The sequence below is a fragment of the Peromyscus eremicus genome, chromosome 2 (assembly GCF_949786415.1).
Source record: "Peromyscus eremicus chromosome 2, PerEre_H2_v1, whole genome shotgun sequence".
Taxonomy (NCBI): Eukaryota; Metazoa; Chordata; class Mammalia; order Rodentia; family Cricetidae; genus Peromyscus; species Peromyscus eremicus.
The window spans coordinates 123603118-123622073 of record NC_081417.1 but is presented as its reverse complement, the minus strand read 5'-3'; the positions used below and the strand labels follow the sequence as shown (position 1 = coordinate 123622073).

Below are 18956 nucleotides of genomic sequence, written 5' to 3'. Positions count from 1 at the left end.
GTTCAGTTAGTAAAGTGTCTAGCTAGCATACACAGAATCCTGGGTTCCTTCTCTAGCCCCATGTAAACCAGGTGTGGTGGTGTAAGCCTGTAATTGGAGACGGAAGATCAAGAGTTCAGGGTCATCCTTTGAGTCCAGTCTGGGATACGAAACCCTGTCTCAAAAACCAAACAGGCAGGCCCAAACAAAACAAAACAAAAAAATCCTGTGAATGTTCATAAAATACTTACCAGGCAGTATTAGCTGTTACATCATCATTCCATGGATACAGCTATTAAGTTTACTGAGACAAAAATTAGAACATATCTCTACAAAAGTATTGGTGTAATTCTGAAGTCATAACCAGATATGTGAAATAATGACCATCCTGGGTTTTTCAGATCATAGTTCAGACAAGGATCATGCCTGTAAAGTGCAGTAGAAGTTTAGGAATTGGGAGGAGTTGGCATAACTACTATAAGTTGAAACTTAGAAAGTTTGAGGGTCTCTATCCTTATATTAGCATATCTGATTTTAATTGTTGCTATGAATGTAAGTAAAGTTTGGTAGGTGCCTCACTGAGCTCCAGTCAGGGCCTCTGTAGAGAGAACCGTCAGGAATTACTCTTCTTGGCTGTGTTGCCCGTGATGGCAGGAGTACCACATGGAGTGAGAATCTCAGTGGAAGCAGAGAAGTAATGTTCTAACTTCATTACTTACCTAGTAAAAGAAACTTTCTTATTAGGTAAAGTACACAAGGCATTACTTAAATGTGAGAATGAAGTTAATATCTTTAACATTTTTCCTTAAGGACCAGAGTAATGCGGAGCAGCACGCAGATGGAATTATAGTAAGTCTAATGTGGTCTTTGTTCCTTTACTCTTGCAGCATTATAACCAGTCATGTCAGGAGAAGCCTGAATTTTCTGTTCACTTTCAGCACAAATTCCTCTCTTCACCTACTCACTGCTTTTTGTTTTTAACTCTTGCAATTTTCCTTGAGCTCCTAAAGTTGGCCATCTTTCAACAATCATTTGGAGGGGAAGTGGCAGTCTTAAAATTGTTCTAAGTATTGGTTCTGTGAATGAATCACTTTGCATGTGTCAACTTGAAGGGTTAATTAGCTTTTACGAGGCATCATTTACCAAGCTGCATTTCTTGTCAAACTTTTTTTTCTCAGATTGAAGCAGAGGGAGGGGTGTGCAATATTGAAAATACATTTCTATCTATATGTTCCTCTTGTTTGATTTTTGGATTTTGTATTTATTTGTCATTAGTACTGTGTTGCATAATATATTCTTGGTAGAACAAATAACATGTATTCTTTGACATAGTTATTTTCTTATTCCTCCTTAGCTTTTACCCTTCTATTGCTCTTAACATTTCATTTATAAATAAGAAATTTGTGGCTAGATTTCTTAGCTGATAATCAAAGATTTTAACAGTTTGTAGTTTGAAGACTGGGGAGATATCTCACTTGGTAAAGTGCCTGCCATGAAACCATGAGGAACAGAGTTTGGATCCACTGTACCCACATAAAAACAGGCACACAGCCACAGCTGTAGCACTGAGGGTAGGGGAGAGACCTACAGGTCCTGTCTCAAAAAATATGGTAGAGAGTGATAGACCTCTGGCTTTTATGCACAGATGCACATGTGTGTAACACAGACACACTCACTGCACATACAAAAATAAGATCAGTAGTTTTGTAGTGTTAGTGACTTCTGTTGACTATTCTTAAAGCAGAGCTGTAGATGTAGCTTAGTCGAGAGTTCTTGCTTAGCATGGGAAGCCCTGAGTTTAATCAAATCTGCCACCCCTACCCCCACCCCCCAACACACACACCGCATCAACTAGATGTAGTGGTGACACCTATAATCCTAGCACTCAGGAAGTGGAGGCAGAAGGGTTAGGAGTTAAAGGCCATCCTCAGCTACATAGCGAGTTTGAGGCCAGCCTAGGCTACGTGAGACCTTATCTCAAGAGATAAGCAGGGACTGTTCTTGAAACAGTAAGCAGCTTCGTTACCCTGAAGCTAAGTGCTGGCTTGTCTAAGACTTGGAGATGACACATTAGACCTTTGACAAGCCCCTCATGGCTCCTGGGAGGAGGGAGCTTGTTGGCTTTGCATTTGCTTTGAAATGGGAAGGTTCATTAACTACAAGTTTTTTTTCATCTTTTTTTTTTTTAAGACAACAGATAAAGGAATCATTTTTGAAATACAAATGAAATATGTTGGGATTTTTATTTCTCTACCCAAAGTGTAAACCCTGGTGATACGATACAACTGCATGGAATAAACACAAGTGCAGTGAATCTGCCCCTTCCTGAGGTAGTCTTGTGGGGCAGGGATATATTCATGGTCCCCAAGGAAGACTCCTTTGCAAATGCAAGTTTTGGTTATTTTTAATCTCATTCCCCCTCTAAGACCAATTCATTGTGTATAAAAATAGGCAGGGTTTTAGAAAGCACACCACATGTGCTTGATCCTTTGCAATTTAAGAACATTGGGAAGGTTCATATGTAGAAAATTTAAACTTGTAGAAAGCAATTTTGAATAATTTGCTCTGAAACTAGTTCTTTTGCATAAGAGTTTTATTTTGAAGATGGGAACCCATGATACAGGCTGAGAGCTAGAGTGCTCGGGCTTGTGCAGTAGGCCTGCCACTCACCATCTGGGACCCTCGGCAAGTTACCCATCCTTTGTGGGTCTTAGGATTGTCATCTGTGACAAAGCTGAAGGCTTTACTTCTGCATGTTCTTGTAAGGTACCGAGTGAACACACACTGTTAATAAATAAATGTTAGTCATGCATATTTTATATAATTTATTTACACATTGCTTTATCATGGATACATTAATGTCCCAACAGTTGAGGGTAACTTGCATAAACATCTTTTTTTTTTTTTTCCCTTTTTGGGGGTTTTGTTTTTTCAAGACAGGGTTTCTCTGTTTAGCCCTGGCTGTCCTGGAACTCATTCTGTAGACTAGGCTGGCTTCAAACTCAGAGACCTGCCTGTCTGCCTCTTGAGTGCTGGAATTAAAGCATGCACCACCACGGCCTGACTATAAACATCCATCCTTTTTAAAGGAAGTTGTAAAATGTTTTTTTGTTTCTTGTTTTTGTTTTTTTAGCAGAAATTGACAGGTGATTGAAGATAAACATAGGCTATTCTTTTTCCATCAAAACAAGAAAAGGGTGTATGTTTTTAACATATATGCTATCAACAAGACAAAATTACAACAAACTTTATTATAGGTCTGATTAGTATTTCTGTGATTCATGGACTTTGGAGCCTCTAATTTATTTTAAAAGGATGAGTTCTACTGAGGCAGTATCAGAAATAGTGAATTTTATAAGATGACGTGGGAACTGAGCAATAAAAGCAACACTGATGAGCATCCAGTTAGCTAGCTCACCCTTCCTTCCTTCCTTCCTTCCTTCCTTCCTTCCTTCCTTCCTTCCTTCCTTCCTTCCTCTTTCTCTCTCTTTCTTTCTCCTCTCTATCTCCTCCCCCTCCCCTCTCCTCCTCTCCCTTCCTTCTTCCCTTCTTCCCTTTCCTTTCTGTCCTTTCTGTCCTGGAACTCACTGTGTAGACCAGGCTGGCCTGGAACTCACAGAGATCCTCCTGCCTCTGCCTCCCGAGTGCTGGGATTAAAGGCGTGTTCCACCACCATTTGGACAGCTAATTTTCTTATAGATCACTTATATAGATCACTTATAGATCAAAGTGGACTCAGGAGAATTTTAATTTTTATGATCAGAAGCAAGTTTTGTCATCTACCTGTTTCCTTGAAGTTTCACTTTGACTGTTCTGTAGCGCAGATGCCTCGGTTTGGGCTTGCTCTGGTCTTTTGAGGCCTAGAGTAAGGAGCTCAGTCCAAAACACCAGGACTTCTAGTTTTTAAAAGTCCGATTTATTGTTACTTTTTTGATACTGGGGATTAAACCTAGGGCCTTACACGTGCTAGGCAAGCTAGTTACCATTGAGCTGTGTCCCCAGCCATCATTTCTACTTTTTTTTTTTTAATTTAGGACGGATCTCACTTAAGTTGCCTAAATTGTGCTTGAATTCATTCTGTAGGCTGTTGTAGGTCTTGAACTTGGGATCTTCCTGCCTCCATTTTCCAAGTAGTTAGGATTATAAGCAAATGCCAGTGGGTTAGATTAAATTCCCATATTTGTTTTTTAATGCAAAGAAGTTTAAAAGTTTTTGTAAAATTTGTTTTGTTTGTTTGACAAGCCTAATATTAGAATATTTCACCTGGAAGAAATATTTTATCCAAAAAGTTGAGTTCCAGTCCCTGATTGTAAAGTTAGTTATTTCTTAGACTCTTCAATGGAAAGAATAGTATGTTTTCATTCATGCAGATCAAAATATTAGTGAGGGGACTTCGTCTTTGCTTAGCTTTGGTTTTACAGTCCTGGGGACCAAGCCCAAGGCCTTAGACATGTTAGGCAAGTGTGCCAACACTCAGCTGCAGCCCCATGCCTGGGTGACACTCTTGGTGTCCTTAGAGAAGAGCACTAGTGACAAGTAGTTTATCCTCAGAACTTGGCTTGTCAGAGTAAGAACCAGAAAGCCAGTGGAGCAGCGGTTCTCAACCTTCCTAATGCTGCGATCGATCCTTTAATACAATTTCTCATGTTGCGGTGACCCCCAACCATAGCATTATTTTTGTTACTACTTTGCAACTGTAATTTTGCTATTGTTAGGAATCATAATTAAGTATTTTTAGAGATAGAGGTTTGTCAAAGAGGTTGTGACCCTCATGTTGAGACCTGCTGCATTAGAGGCTATATAATCAAGGCTCTTGTTCCATTATACTCACTATGGGAAACTGAGGCCCAAAGAGGATGAGAGGCTTAAGTAGTTCAAGGAATTAAAATTCCAAGTATATTCCCTATTTCCCTTTCCTAGATATTTGATTATTTAAGATTATTTCCATGGTATCATCTGTAAGTGTTCTTTGGTTTTTCAGTTAATATCTGTGTTAACTAGAATCAGAATTCTTAGGTTCAAATTATTTAGTTTAAGAAAATCAGATTGAATGCTTTTTAAAATAGAGAAGGGTTTTGATAGCCTGAAAAACAATTTAAACATTAAATGGCAATACTTTAAAAAAAAAAAAATCCGTCTACCATTTTCTCAGTTTTGTTGCTAAGTGGTTTTTAAAGTTGTATGGATACATTTGGGGATCATTCAGTAGCAAAGATCTTGTTTAAACAAACCAGGCATAGTAGCAAACTTCTGTGCTCACAGTATGAAGGAGGCTGAGGCAGGAAGATACAAGTTTGAGGCCAGCCTGGTCTACATGCTGAGATCCAGGCCAGCCTGGACCACAAAACAACACTCTGTCTCAAAATTAGTTCTTTTAATTAATTGAGCAAATTAAATTCACCTAGACTACCTCCTTCTTTAAAAAACAAAGTGAGGCTGGGCAGTGGTGATGCATGCCTTTAATCCCAGCACTCGGGAGGCAGAGGCAGGCGGATCTCTGAGTTCAAGACCAGCCTGGTCTACAGAGTGTGTTCCAGGACAGTCAGGGCTACACAGAGAAACCCTGTCTCAAAAAAACCAAACAGAACAAAACACAAAGTAAGTAAACTATGGAGTTTGGGGTTAAAGTGCATCATGCTGTCAGAATAACTTCTTGATTTGGAATCGGAGAAATCTAGATTTTTTTTTTTGTTCTTACCCTGACATTTTCACTACATCTTTTGAGCATCCAACCCCCAAAAAGTTCTCAAGGAAGGCTTCTTCCCCATACTCAGTACAAGGCACTCCATTGTGGAATGTATAGTCAGGCGACTCTGCTGTGTGGTGTACAGTGCTGGGGCAGGAGATGTGGGCCAAGTGGTACAGACCATTATCTAGTGACTGTGGTACAAGAAGCAATACTGTGGTGAGATAAGAGTTTGAGAGCACTGAGTTGAACTGAGGTAGTTGTTTGCTTTCTTGCCTTGCAGGTTTTTCTACTTAGCATCATTCTATGACAATGATTCACTCATTTTTCTTCCTTTCTATGCTTTATTGGGAAAAACTCTTAAACCTCTGCATAAAAAGATACATTTCCCCTTTGCAATTTGACCAATTTACCTGTATACTATCCTGTGGATTTTGCTGTTAGAAATGTGGCATTTTCTTGTTTGGGGGGTGGTCAGCATAAGAAGAACATTTAATTAAAAATAACTCTGCTGTGTTTCTTATCTCAGAGTACTATTAATCCTGTAGATGCAATATACCAACCTAGTCCCTTGGAACCTGTGATCAGCACAATGCCTTCCCAGACTGTCTTACCTCCAGGTACAGTATTTGGAACCATCATGTTTCATGGAGTAGTAGATATGAAAAAATTCATTTGTTTGATACTCACAGTACTCTCAGCTTTTCTATATATTTTAAAAATAATAGCAGTCACATAGTATAGCTGAAAATGAACTGGAAAAACAAGACAGTATCTTGGATAGTGGTGCTTTTGAGGTTGATGGGAGGAACTTCGGTTTTTAGAGGTGTAGGACAGCATAGCAGTGAAGGTGTAGATTTGCTGATAGGACTAAATTCTGTGACTCAGAATTCCTAGCCAAGAAATGGGAAGCTCCTGATCTAGTTCAGTGTAGCCCACAATATGTAAATGTGAGATACTCTTTATAATTCTGAACAACATAAATATTTTACCACAGTAGACACTAATGAGAAAGGGAATATATGTGAAGTGTATATAAGATGTCCTGCTAGTTGAGAGGAGAATAATTAATCTGTTAAGGAAATAAAATTAGCAGAAGCTAGGTGTGGTGGCTGAGACCTGTGGTCTCAGCACTTAGGAGCCTGAGGTAGGAGAATCCCCGAGAATTGAGGCTAGCCTGAGATAACAGTGAGCTCTTTTCTCAAAAATCCATTTGTTGCACCATATATTTCTGTGTTCCCTCAATGACATAGTAAAGCCACAGACTACACTGTATAAAAGGAAGTTGTTCATGAAGACCGCAAGAAATTGTTTATAAACTTTTACTTTAAGAATGAACTTATGAGCCGGGCGGTGGTGGCGCACGCCTTTAATCCCAGCACTCGGGAGGCAGAGGCAGGGGGATCTCTGTGAGTTCAAGGCCAGCCTGGTCTCCAAAGCGAGTTCCAGGAAAGGCACAAAGCTACACAGAGAAACCCTGTCTCGAAAAAAAAAAAAAAAAAAAAAAAAAGAATGAACTTATGGGGCTGGAGAGATGGCTCAGAGGTTAAGAGCACTGACTGCTCTCCCAGAGGTCCTGAGTTCAATTCCCAGCAACCACATGGTGGTTCACAACTATCTCTAATGAGATCTGGTGTCCTCTTCTGGCCTGCAGTCATACATGCTGTATACGTAATAAATAAATAAATAAATCTTAAAAAAAAAAAAAGTAAAAGAATGAACTTATTATCACTGAGCACTAATGAGGGGGAGTGGGCCCTGTGTCTGATCTTACAGGGTTTGAGTTTCAGGAACATACTATTGTCAGAAGCATTATTGGTTGGACACAGCAGTTGTGCTGGGTATTGGCCACCCTGACTGGTTGTGCTGGTGCTGAGAGTGTCAGTGACTCTGAGGGGCTCAGAGATCATAAAGAAAAATAGCATGAATTTGACTTAATATAGAAAAATCCAGATCTTGGAGTTTTGTATTCCAGACAATTGCAGTTGTTGAGTATATGTTGGGCTATTTTTCTAACTTACTTCACATATTCAAATCTAGAACCTGCTCAGTTGTGTAAGTCAGAGCAGCGTCCATCTTCCTTACCTGTTGGACCTGTGTTAGCTACCTTGGGACATCATCAGACTCCAACACCAAATAGTACAGGTACAGGTTTGTGTAACCTTTACTTCTTGTAACTTTCCATTAACATTTGGGATTTATGTTTGGCTTCTAGTGGGGAAAAGGATGAAGAAATGTAATAGCTACTAACACTAGCAATAGCTTAGTTTTTAATTATAGTTCCTTCTTGAAAAGAGTAACTTTGTGATTAAACCAAGAGTATTTAGTAATTATTTTAATTTTTTTAGTGTAGGGTTTTCTTTGTGTACCCTTTACTTAAAGCTCCTGATTGAATCTTTATACACACACACACACACACACACACACACACACACACACACTACTCTCTTTAGACTTGGACGCTTTCTCATGGAAAAGGCATCTGGTACTGTATAAGGACAGACTGGAGCTGAAGGCCTTGTTGATGCTCCTCGTTCACTTACGTGTGTGCAGTTGCACCTCCTGTGCAGTTTTATTTTCCTCTGTTCTGCCTTCAGTGAAGCTGTGTTCCTGGGACTGGCTCTTAGAACAGAGATGACTGAGAGCTTCCCATGTTTACATGGTTTGGTCAGCAACATTCTTTTTGTAGCCACCTGAGCGGTTGTTACTGGATTGCCCACTGACTAGATGATTCCAGTAATTTCTTTGTAGGGCAATGCCTCAGTGATTCACCTTTTAGGAAACATTTATCAGTCACATTTTTGTCAGTTTGGTAGCATTAAATATGTCATTTTACATTTTATTTACTTATAATGATCTTTACTCTTTCTCTTAGATGCAGGGCTACACCCATGTTAGATACTAGATTAATTAAATATGCATGTGTTACCTGTAGAACTAGACTCAATGAGGTGTAGTTACTACTTTTGACTCTGTTAAATCAGGAGGTTTAAAAACTGTAAGTCCTGGGGTTGGGGATTTAGCTCAGTGGTAGAGTGCTTTAAGGCCCTGGGTTCGGTCCTCAGCTCTGGAAAAAAAAAAACAACTATAAGTCCTGGTTAGCAGGTGGGACCTTGGCGTCTATTATCACTCCACAGACACTTCCTTGGTAGAACTTTTCTGTGTAACCGTGAAAAAATATGTGACTTTAGCCCATATTAAATTTTGGGGCAGTGAGTGATTCTGTACTTGGGTCCTTCATATTTAACAGCATGAATTCCTTCTAAAATTTGAAAGAAAAAAAAATGAGTCAACAGTAGTTCTTTTACTTGGGAAATGCCAATAAGCATTTTCATTAATGAGGCTAAGGTTTTTTTGGCTTCTGTATTTCATGAACTGTGTCATATCTTAGCTTAAAAACAGAATCTGAGGCTGAGTGTAGTGGTACACAGGTGTCATGCCAGCACTGGGAAGCTGGATCAGGGGGATTGCTGCAAGTTCGAGGCCAGCCTGGCCCATATAATGAGTTTCACTAGCCTGTGAGGTTCTGTTTCACAAAACCAAAAGGAAGACAAACAAAAAAGCCCGAGAGCTTTGCTTTTATTTTTATTTTGTATGATGTATGTTCAAGTTACGAAATGGTCAAATATTTCTACGCTTGGAAATACATAAAACTGGTTAGTAAATGAAAATATGAGGAACATTTCTGTATGTCTACTAATTTTAATATAAATTATTTTCAAAGGGTGAGGGTTATCTTCTGAGAATTACTTCTGAAGAAGATACCTCACAGTACCTTAACATTTTAGAGATGTATTTAGGACATGGAAAATTAAGTTAGCATATGATTTTTGTCTTACTTTCATCCTAATTTCCCTATTTCCTCCATCTCTGTTCTTCCTTCTCTGGCATAGAGAAAAATGTCCCCTTTAATAATAAGTCGTGTTGAACTCTCTGTACTTGGGCTTACAGGTCCCATTCAAACTCTTTTTCTTACGTTTTCCATCATGTCGTCACCTGGAATATTTGTCTGTTACTTTTTGTGTTTCATGGTCTATTTTTCCTGTTCCAACGAGAGTTTCTTTGGTCCCTTATTTTTGCCATTGAGGAACAGAGAGAACTTAATTATTTGGTAAGGAGAGTTACCTTTGGAATTTCTTCAATAAGCTTTACTTTAGGGAACAAGCTGTTTTATCTAAAAGGGATCTTTGTGAACATGGCACAATGGATAGCTAGTTGGTTTATTAACTGAACCAAGATAACAAGAACAGGCTAAAAGTCTAGGGATATATCTTCACTTGTTTCTGTTACTGCTGTCTTTGTTTTCCTTGTTAGTTGTTGTTTTTGACAGGGTGTCTCTGTGTAGCCTTGGCTGGCCCATAACTGGCTATGCAGAGCAAGCTGGCCGTGAATTCACAGAACTCTGCCTCTGTCTCCCAAGTGCTAAGGTCGAAGGCTTGCACCGTCATGCCTGGGCTCCTCGGCTTTGATTGCCAGCACTAGCAGTAACTGGACTTCAGTTTCCACCTGGCATCTCTAATAGAGTAGTGACAGACAGCCTGACAGCCATTAGACGTGCAGTGAATTAGTCTCAGTACCCTGATAGCAGCATGTGTGTTCATGCTTTATTACTGAACAGTGCACCAGATAGTCACTTCAGAGATTTAGATGACTGTCTTTCCTCGGGCTCTCCATTAGTTCTGGCTCCTTTAATTGGACTACATCACTGGAAAGATGCTCTTCTCGTCTTCCTTTTCTTCACTCTTCCCTTAGTAGCTCTGTTTATCTCTGCTCTGATAGGCACCTGACTTAGGTTTAGGCAGAAGGGGTGGGGCTTCATGGAGTGGTTTTATATTTACTATGACGAGTGCCATGAATATGAGTGTGGTATTCCGAGCAGTATCTAACTGTCAGGCAGTCTTGGTCTTACATTTCCATAGACGTTAGTATCTGAGTCTATGGTATAAAGAGCCATCCATGGCTCCCATTGGTGCTGGTGTCTGTTATGAGGTGCCAAACACCAGCACGTGTACTATCAAAAGAACTCCCTTTCTAACACAGAATACAAGTTAATCTTGAATTACAGAGTGGAGGGATAGAAATTTTCCCACATGTTTAAAAGGCCATATCCAGACTGGGAGTGTCATTGCTCAGTGGGAGAACGTTTTCCTAGTATGTATGAACCCCTGGGATCAGTCTTCAGTACCATAAAAAGAATAAAAAATCTGTGTCCCCATCTTGTAGTACAATTTTTCTTCTTATTTTCATTGTCTAACTTAACTGTTGATTAAAAAAATAATATAGAGAATTTTATCAATTTAATCAAACTTAGTCTTGACTTTAGAAAGCTCTGTTGTGGGCCCATCTCCCTAATTACCACTGTTTTCCCTAACTGAAAACTTTTGACTCCTAGGCAGTGGGAAGTCACCACCTAGCAGCAGTCTGACCCCTCCCAGCCATGTCACCTTGTCTCCAAATACAGTCCCAGAGTTCTCTTACTCTAGCAGTGAAGATGAGTTCTATGATGCTGATGAATTCCATCAAAGTGGCTCATCCCCAAAGCGCTTAATAGAGTAAGTATGTGAGTAATGTATGTATTCAAATGGCTCCCGGTTTTTAAATGATGTGGTCTTGAGACTGCTATTAGTGAGACTTGCCTTGTAAAGTCTTTGAAAGGAATGCTTGCTTTTCACTGGCTTATTGAGCAAAGTCAGTTCAGTGACAGTTTTGACTTGTACTCCTGATTTAGTAATACAAACTGAATAAATAAATCAGCTATGGTAATATGCCAGTAATGTTGGGTCAGCTCTATGTATTTCTATGGTGGCACTGTCATCAGGAAGAGGATCCAGTGAGAACTGAATAAGCTGTGAAATATTATGAAAGAGGAGTCACTATTACATGTGTTTGTATTATAGAGTGGGGATATTTAACAACTAAAAGCAGGAATTTTCCTGGGTGGAAGAATGATAGAAAATAACTTAGTTTGTTGGGAGAAATAAACATATTTATTTATATAATCCATGATATTTGGTGTGTGTGTGTGTGTGTGTATGTGTGTGTGTGTGTGTGTGTGTGTGTGTGTGTGTGTATTCCATGATATGTGGTATATCTATTTGAATGATTATAAACTTGAAACTTAGAAATAATAGGGTTTTATTTCTCACAGTTCAGTTCAAACTCTGGGTGCTGGCAGATTTGTCTGTGGTAGGAGGCTTGCTTTCTGGTTCACAGGTAACACCTTCTAGTAGTGTTCTTGTATGATGGGAGGCAAGGCAACTCTCTGGGGCCTTTAATCCCATATGTACAAGTTATTACCTCATGACCTGATTGCTAGCTACTCAAAGGCTGTACCTCTTAATACTGCCACATTGCAATTCAGGTTTCAGCGTAAGAATTTAAGAACAGGGCTGGAGAGAGAGCTTGGGTGTTAAGAGCACTGGCTGCTCTTCCAGAGAACCCAGGTTTGATTTCCCTCACCCACATGACAGCTTATATCTGCCTGTAACTTCCATTCCAGGGAATCCAGTGCCCTCTTCTGCTCAACAGGGTAGTACATGCATGTGGGATACATAAATCACACAGCCACATGCACATACATACACAGATATTTCTAAGATAGCATGCAGTAAGGTTACACATGGAAAACCATGGGACATTTTGAAGTCTTGAGCTAGGAGAGGGTTTCCAGAAGAGAGAGAGAATGTGATTCTAAGGTATGATGAGGTTACGTAGAGAGAATGGAAATGGGCCTGAGAAGAGTTGGGAGTAGACAGATGGAACCCTGTTAGAAAGGTGTGGAGGTGGGTTGGCTCTCCTCACAGGGGGATTCTTTGTCTAGCAAATTGGCAAGCAGCTCTGGAAGCAGTCAGCGGCACTGTTTCCTTTCCTGTTGATGTTTAGAAAGCCCTGGGGACAGGAGCCTGCGGTCACCATGGCCCAGAGTATCTTAAGTGTGTGATGGAATTTCAGCATTAATGGATAGGCTCTGCAAGTCAGATCATGACATGGACAAAGTAGCCATCATCTTCAGTTACTACATCAGCAGTTCTGTGGAGCATTCAGCAGACAGGAATCACTGGTGGTGATTCATGGCTTGTTTTGGAGGGGATATTTACAATATCATAGGGAATCTGAAACAGTACCCACGAGTGACATCATTACCCTGGTGGAATGCAGTCTAGGGATTAGAAGAAACATGAGCTCAGCTACACCAGCAAAGACCAGAACCTTCAGCTGAAGATAGGCAGTAAGCTCCAACTGAAGAAAGAACAGCATAAACATTTGAAAAGATGATGACAAACTGGTAGAAATATTTGCATCTCCTGTGGACTAAGACTTAACATAGGAGAAAAACGGGCAGTGGACATGAATAAAAGATACATAGATAAATACACATTTAACATGCAGAATAGCTGACCAGCTTCTTAATAATTGTCCATTGAGAGTATGTTGAGGTTCTATTTCTTTCTTTTTTTTTTTAAGATTTATTTATTTATTATGTATACAGTGTTCGGCCTGCATGTATGCCTGCAGGCCAGAAGAGGGCACCAGATCTCATTACAGATGGTTGTGAGGAATTGGTTGCTGGGAATTGACTCAGAACCTCTGAACCTCTAAACCATCTCTCCAGCCTCTATTTCTTAATTATAGATAGGCACAAATTCAGATGGTGTACACCAGCCCTGCTGGTGAGGAGTGGATGTGTTCATTCTAGTGGAGAAGACGTGGAACAGATTACATGAAGGGTGAGGGTGATCTTTATCAAGATTACAAGTGCTGTCTTTAACCCAGCAATTCCACTTGTGGACGTTGACCCTGTAGCCAACCTACATCTGTGAAATATGCTTGCAATGCTGCTGATTTCGGTGTGGTTTGTAACACTTGAAACAGTCTAACTTTAGGAGGCTACTGAGAGTGATAATAATATGACTGTGCATAACAATAATGGTGCCTACTCAGTGAGATTCTCTGCAGCCTTTGAAAAGTAGCCTGTTCTTCTGTGTGTGGTGGTGCACATTTTGATCCCAGCACCAATAAGGCAGACAGGCAAATCTCTCGGAATTCAAAGCCAGCCTGGTCTACATAGTGAGCCCCACACTAGCCAGGACTATGCAGTGAGACCCAGTCTCAGAAAAAGGTAACATGTTAATAAATTGTAGAACCTCCATAGTGTACCTAACTGAAAAAAATAAGGTGCAGAGCTGTGTTTAGTTTACTACCTTTTGTGTAGAGAGGGGAAAATACTGTTTGTTTATACTTAAACACTAGAAAAATATATAAGAAACCTATAACTACTTAGTGGGGGAAAGTAGTTGGTTTTAAAAACAAATAGTTAGGTAAGCAGAAGCAAGCACTTTCTTACGATTCACAGTTTAGTTCTTGTTTTGTTTGGAGATTGTTGCTACTGTCTGGTGCTGGAAATTGAACCCTGGGCTTTGTGGGTGGGAAGCATTTGCTTTACTGAGTCACACCCACAGTGCATAGGAATTGTTACTGTATAAAGGCCCCAAAGAAATGCAGGGAAAGGTAAGAAGCTCCAGCAGAGACCAGAGAGTTTTCGCAGCGGCAGGGTCAGGTTGGAGAAAGCCGGGAATAAAAGTGGAAGTGTTTATTTTCATTTTAAGAAGCAGTAGTTAGAAACCCTGCTTTGTACATGGCATCCTGTCTGCTCGTCTGTTTCTGGTTGTTTGTTTGTTTTTTCCCTTTTTTTTATTTTGTGGAAGCATCATCGATACAGTTGCATGAACGTTTCTGTGCTTCAAACCATGAACACAGTCTCACAAGCACAACCATTTCCAAGTTCTGTGTGTCCCTTTGCCCTTTCTCCCACCACTTACCTCCTTATCCGCAAGCAACCCCTGGTCTCTTCTGTCACGAGATACTTCTTTTTCTTTCTTAAGAGGGTTGTGGGCTGAGATACAGTTTAGTGGTTAAGTGCTTGCCTAGTGTCCATTACACCCAGCACTGGGTTGGGGCAGGAAGTGTGACAGTGACAAAAAGGACCAAAAGAATGTTGTGTTAGTGGGCACAGAGTGAGCACTTCTGCCTCCTTTTACACAGCGTTTATTTTGTCTTGAAGTTCCCTCATGTTATCCCCGTATTAATATGTCACTAGCCCATTCCTTTTTATTGCTGGGCATTTTTCTGTTGTAGGACTATATACTGCACTAGTTGGTTCGTTTATTGATAGGCTGCCAAGCTGTTAACGGATTTTAGTTGTTACAAATAAAACTGTTATAACATCTTTTATGCCCCCCCAAAAGGCATGACTGTAAGAGTGCTTGATTTCTTTGTGAGTAGTTAGGTGTGACTGAAGTGCAAGGCATACTGTGTTATTTGTTAGACTTTTAGGAATTTGGAACCTCATCCTATGAGTGTTGGCAGTTGCTAGCCAGGTCTGTATTTTGTGGATAGTGCCCCAGATTGTGTAGTGTTGGGGGTGTGTAGCCGAATTTCTAAGCAGTCTTATTAAATAAAGAACACGGGGCCAAGTGTAGGTGAAAGCCTTAGAGATCAGGGAAACAGTGAGAGCCACCAACCACCTTACCTCACCAGCTCTGTAACCTCCAAAATGTCAAGACTTCCTGTCTACCTAGGCTTTTATTGCCTTGCTGTTCTGTCCTCTCATAGGCTATCTTAGCCCAGCTACCTCACTTCCTTGTCACTGCCTGTCTGTACAGACCTCCAGGTCTCTATGGTTGGTATTGGGATTAAAGGCGTGTGTCACACCACCCTTGGCTCTCTTCCCAGTGTGGCCTTGAACACACAGAGACCCTGCCTGCCAAGTGATCGAATTAAGGGCGTGTGCTACCACTGCCTGACTTTTGTGTTTACTGGCTTGCTATTTCCTCTGATCTCCAGGCAAACTTTATTTATTAACATACAAATAAAATATGACCACATTTCAGCACAAATAAAATATCCCCCCAGGGGTGGTGTAGAAAGAGAAGACAAAGCCTGGTAGTAGAATAAGAAGCTCAGGGGCCCTGCCCTGTGGTGGTTCCTGGGGATGCAGTGGAGTGCTGGAGTTGAGATACTGAGCGGGAGAGTTGACAGACCCTCTGATAGGTTTTCCTCAGTAGAAAATGTTTGACTTATTTTACTCTATTAATTGAAAGCTAACTACATAACATTGTACAGAAAAAGCATTCAGCTGCCTCTTAGGCTTATCAACCTCTGTACAGGTAGGTTGCTATGGTTCAGATGTTTGAATTCTAGAATCTCAGATACATTGCATTCTGAATGTGTTTTGTTGGGTGACCTTAGTCAACTTACTTATCCTGTGTAATCCTCAGTTTCCTCATTGGTAAAATGGGGATAAGAATAAGTTTCGTGTGGAGGAGTCATTGTGAATATCTAAATGAGAACAACGTAAGTCAGATGTGCTGTGCTTAGCATAACTGCTCTCACAGAAGACTCCACTGTTTGCTTTCGTGTTACTTCTGCTTGTCAGAGACGTAGTTAGCTTTATTTTTGCTGGACATTTCTACCTGATTTTCCTGCTTTCTTGGAAGTTAGTACAGTGCTGTAGGTCGGGTTTTGCTTTGTGTGGCAGGATAAATTTGGAACTGATTATATGTGGATTGCAAGCAGCATATCAGCCTTAGTCATTGAAAGTTCTTTCTTTCAGTGAGAAATGTGCATAGGGCTATGTATTATTTTATTGTTTAAGTATGCACATGAATTAAGAACTGGCATTCGCTCTGCATATGGGAGACCGTTATATAGCTTAGACTGTTTGGCAGTGGAATCAGGATCTATCCCTGGTGCATGAGCTGGCTTTCTGGAGTCCATTACCTATGGTCAGACGCCTTGCTCACCCTTGATGTATGTATGTATGCTCAACTGAATGTACCAGGCAGGCTTTGCTGACTCCCCATGGGAGGCCTTACCCTTTTGGAGGAGGGGATGGGGGTGCGGGGTCAGGGTGAGGAATACTGGCGAGGGAGTAGGAGAAGGGATGAGAGGGGGATCTGTGGTTGGTATGTAAAATGAAAAAAAAAATGTTTTTTAAATAAATAAAAAGAACTGGCATTCATCTGTAATAATGACTTAAAACCAACAGTTGTCAAGAAAACAACTGTTGGCCTGTGAAGTTCATTTTAGTGAGGGAAATTTGACTTTTAAATTTGAGGAAAAGTAAATTGTATGTGGTCTAGGTGAATACCTGGAGAGTGAGTTGGGAGGAAGGGGCGAAGGCCAGAAGAACAAGAAGAGGTGGGTTCTCTTCTTTCCTTTTTTCTCTTGTTCTTTGTCTCTTCTAATCCCTACCCTCTTCGCTTTTAAATTTTTTCATATGTTTACTGTTTTTACCTCATTTCTCCCTCTCAAGTTCATGACCTTTTTCTTCAATACTGTTACATAGATACTATATATGTAGTTACATATATGTGTGTATGTGTGTGTGTGTGTGTGTGTGTGTGTGTGTGTGTGTGTATATATATATATATATATATATATGAATGAATATGTAAATACAGCCTGCTGAGTCCATTAGTGTTGCTTGCGTGGGTGTGTGTGTGTGTGTGTGTGTGTGTGTGTGTGTGTGTGTGTGTTAAGGCTGACTGTGGTATTGGATAACCAATTAGAGGGCTCTCCTAGGAGAAGACTTGAATCTCCCTCTCTCAGTAGTTATTACTTGTACCTCTTCGACTAGGGGTGGGGCCTGTGAGATTTCCTCCATCCACATTGGCATGTCGACTGGTGTTGTCACTGTTGTCTTGTTAGGTAGCCATATTGTTGAGATAGTATGGGTGTGTCTTCCCTGTTACATATAGAAGATATAATTTTGCAGCACTGATCCTCGTCCTCTGGCTCTTAAAATCTTTCCATCACCACCACAACCCCCCTTGATGTTCCCTGAGCCTTAAGTGTGGCATTTGTGTTGTAGGTGTATCAGTTGAGGCTGGGTACTCTAAAGTCAGTTGCTCTCTGTGTTTTGACCTGTTGGGGCTTTCTGTAATGTTCTCTGCTACAAAATGAAGCTTTCTGATGTGCGGTGGGAGCTGCACTTACCTGTTATAAGGATGTGTGTTTAGAATGCTGTTAGAGGTATAGTGTCTGGGAAAGTAGCAGTAGTGGGTACTCCTGGAGGTTCCATGGCTTCACTGGCTACAAATAGTTGGCTGTTTACAGTATCAGACATGCATTCCCTCCTATTGAATGGGTATTAAGTCCAATCAGACAGCTGTTGGTTACCCAAGGCTTTACGGCTAGATAGGACTGTAGATTGCTCTTCTCCATTGTCACCTTGCCTGTCACCTCTGGTACTGTGAAGGCTAGTCCTGGGGGGGCGGGGGGGGCGGGCTTCTGGGTCAGATCCAGCTCAGTACCTCCAAGTCCTGTGTCCAAAGTGCTTTCAGCAATAGGGACTTCTTCAGATTCTGGGAGGGCAATAGCAGTGGCCTATGACGTTTGGGGATTTGCTTGGGCTCTCCTGACCAACAAGTCAGAGGGCTCCCCATGTTAGTCTAGGCTCTCCAGGCAGCATTATCACCCTAGTGACTATCATAACTTCATTGAAACTATACACATATGTATACACATATACTTATGTATTATATGTCATTTTAGGTAAATATAAAATATGACTCCCTGTGGCTTTTTCAAACATCTTCCCTCCCTCCCCCTGTGTTGGCTTCCTTTATCCTACCCAGGTAAGCTCCTCCCCCACTGTTTTTCCATTTCCCCCTTTATAGCATCCTATGCATCCTGTTTTTCCCTGCCTCTAGAGCTCCTTTCTTCCCTCACCTCCATGGTTTCTTTACTTTTCCTGGCTTCTGCAGTTACTCCGAAGCTGTGGAGCTAGGAACCACAGATGAGGGAGAACATACAGTGTCTTTCCGGGTCTGGTTTACTTAACTCAGTATAATACTTTCTATTCCATCACTTACCTGCAAATTTCATAACTTCGTTTTCCTTTCGTGCCAAATAGTAATCCACTGTGTATAAGTAACCACATTTTCATTTTCTATTCATCAGCTGAAGGACATTGAAGATACTTTCATCTCCTAGTGCTGTAAATAGAGTAGTGAACACAGCCGAGCAATGAGTAGGATGTCTGGCCCTTTGGATGGATATACATACCTGGGTCCTAGGGTCTGTTTTTAGCTTTTTGAGAATTCTCCACACTTGATTTTTCTCAGTGGCCACACCAGTTTGCATTCTCACTAACAATAAATGAGAGTTCCCTTGTCTATCTGTCTTTCTGTCTAATCTAATCTCTAGAACTCACTGTTCAGATCCATAGCCCATTTTTTAATTAGGCCATGTTTTTGACTCTTTCTTCAGTTCTTTGTATAATCTGGAT

At 40.7% G+C, this 18956-nt stretch overlaps 1 protein-coding gene across 3 annotated transcripts in view; it reads left to right on the top strand.

Moving 5' to 3' along the window:
- Osbpl9 (oxysterol binding protein like 9) overlaps nucleotides 1-18956 on the top strand; it is a 145377-nt gene that overhangs the window by 104836 nt on the left and 21585 nt on the right. For 2 of the 3 annotated variants that reach the window (XM_059254692.1, XM_059254691.1), the window contains 3 exons: nucleotides 6195-6285; nucleotides 7706-7810; nucleotides 11058-11217. In XM_059254692.1, coding sequence (XP_059110675.1) covers nucleotides 6195-6285; nucleotides 7706-7810; nucleotides 11058-11217 — 356 coding nt within the window. Of the gene's footprint in view, nucleotides 1-789; nucleotides 829-6194; nucleotides 6286-7705; nucleotides 7811-11057; nucleotides 11218-18956 lie in introns of all 3 variants that reach the window. The other variant, XM_059254690.1, reaches the window with a different exon arrangement.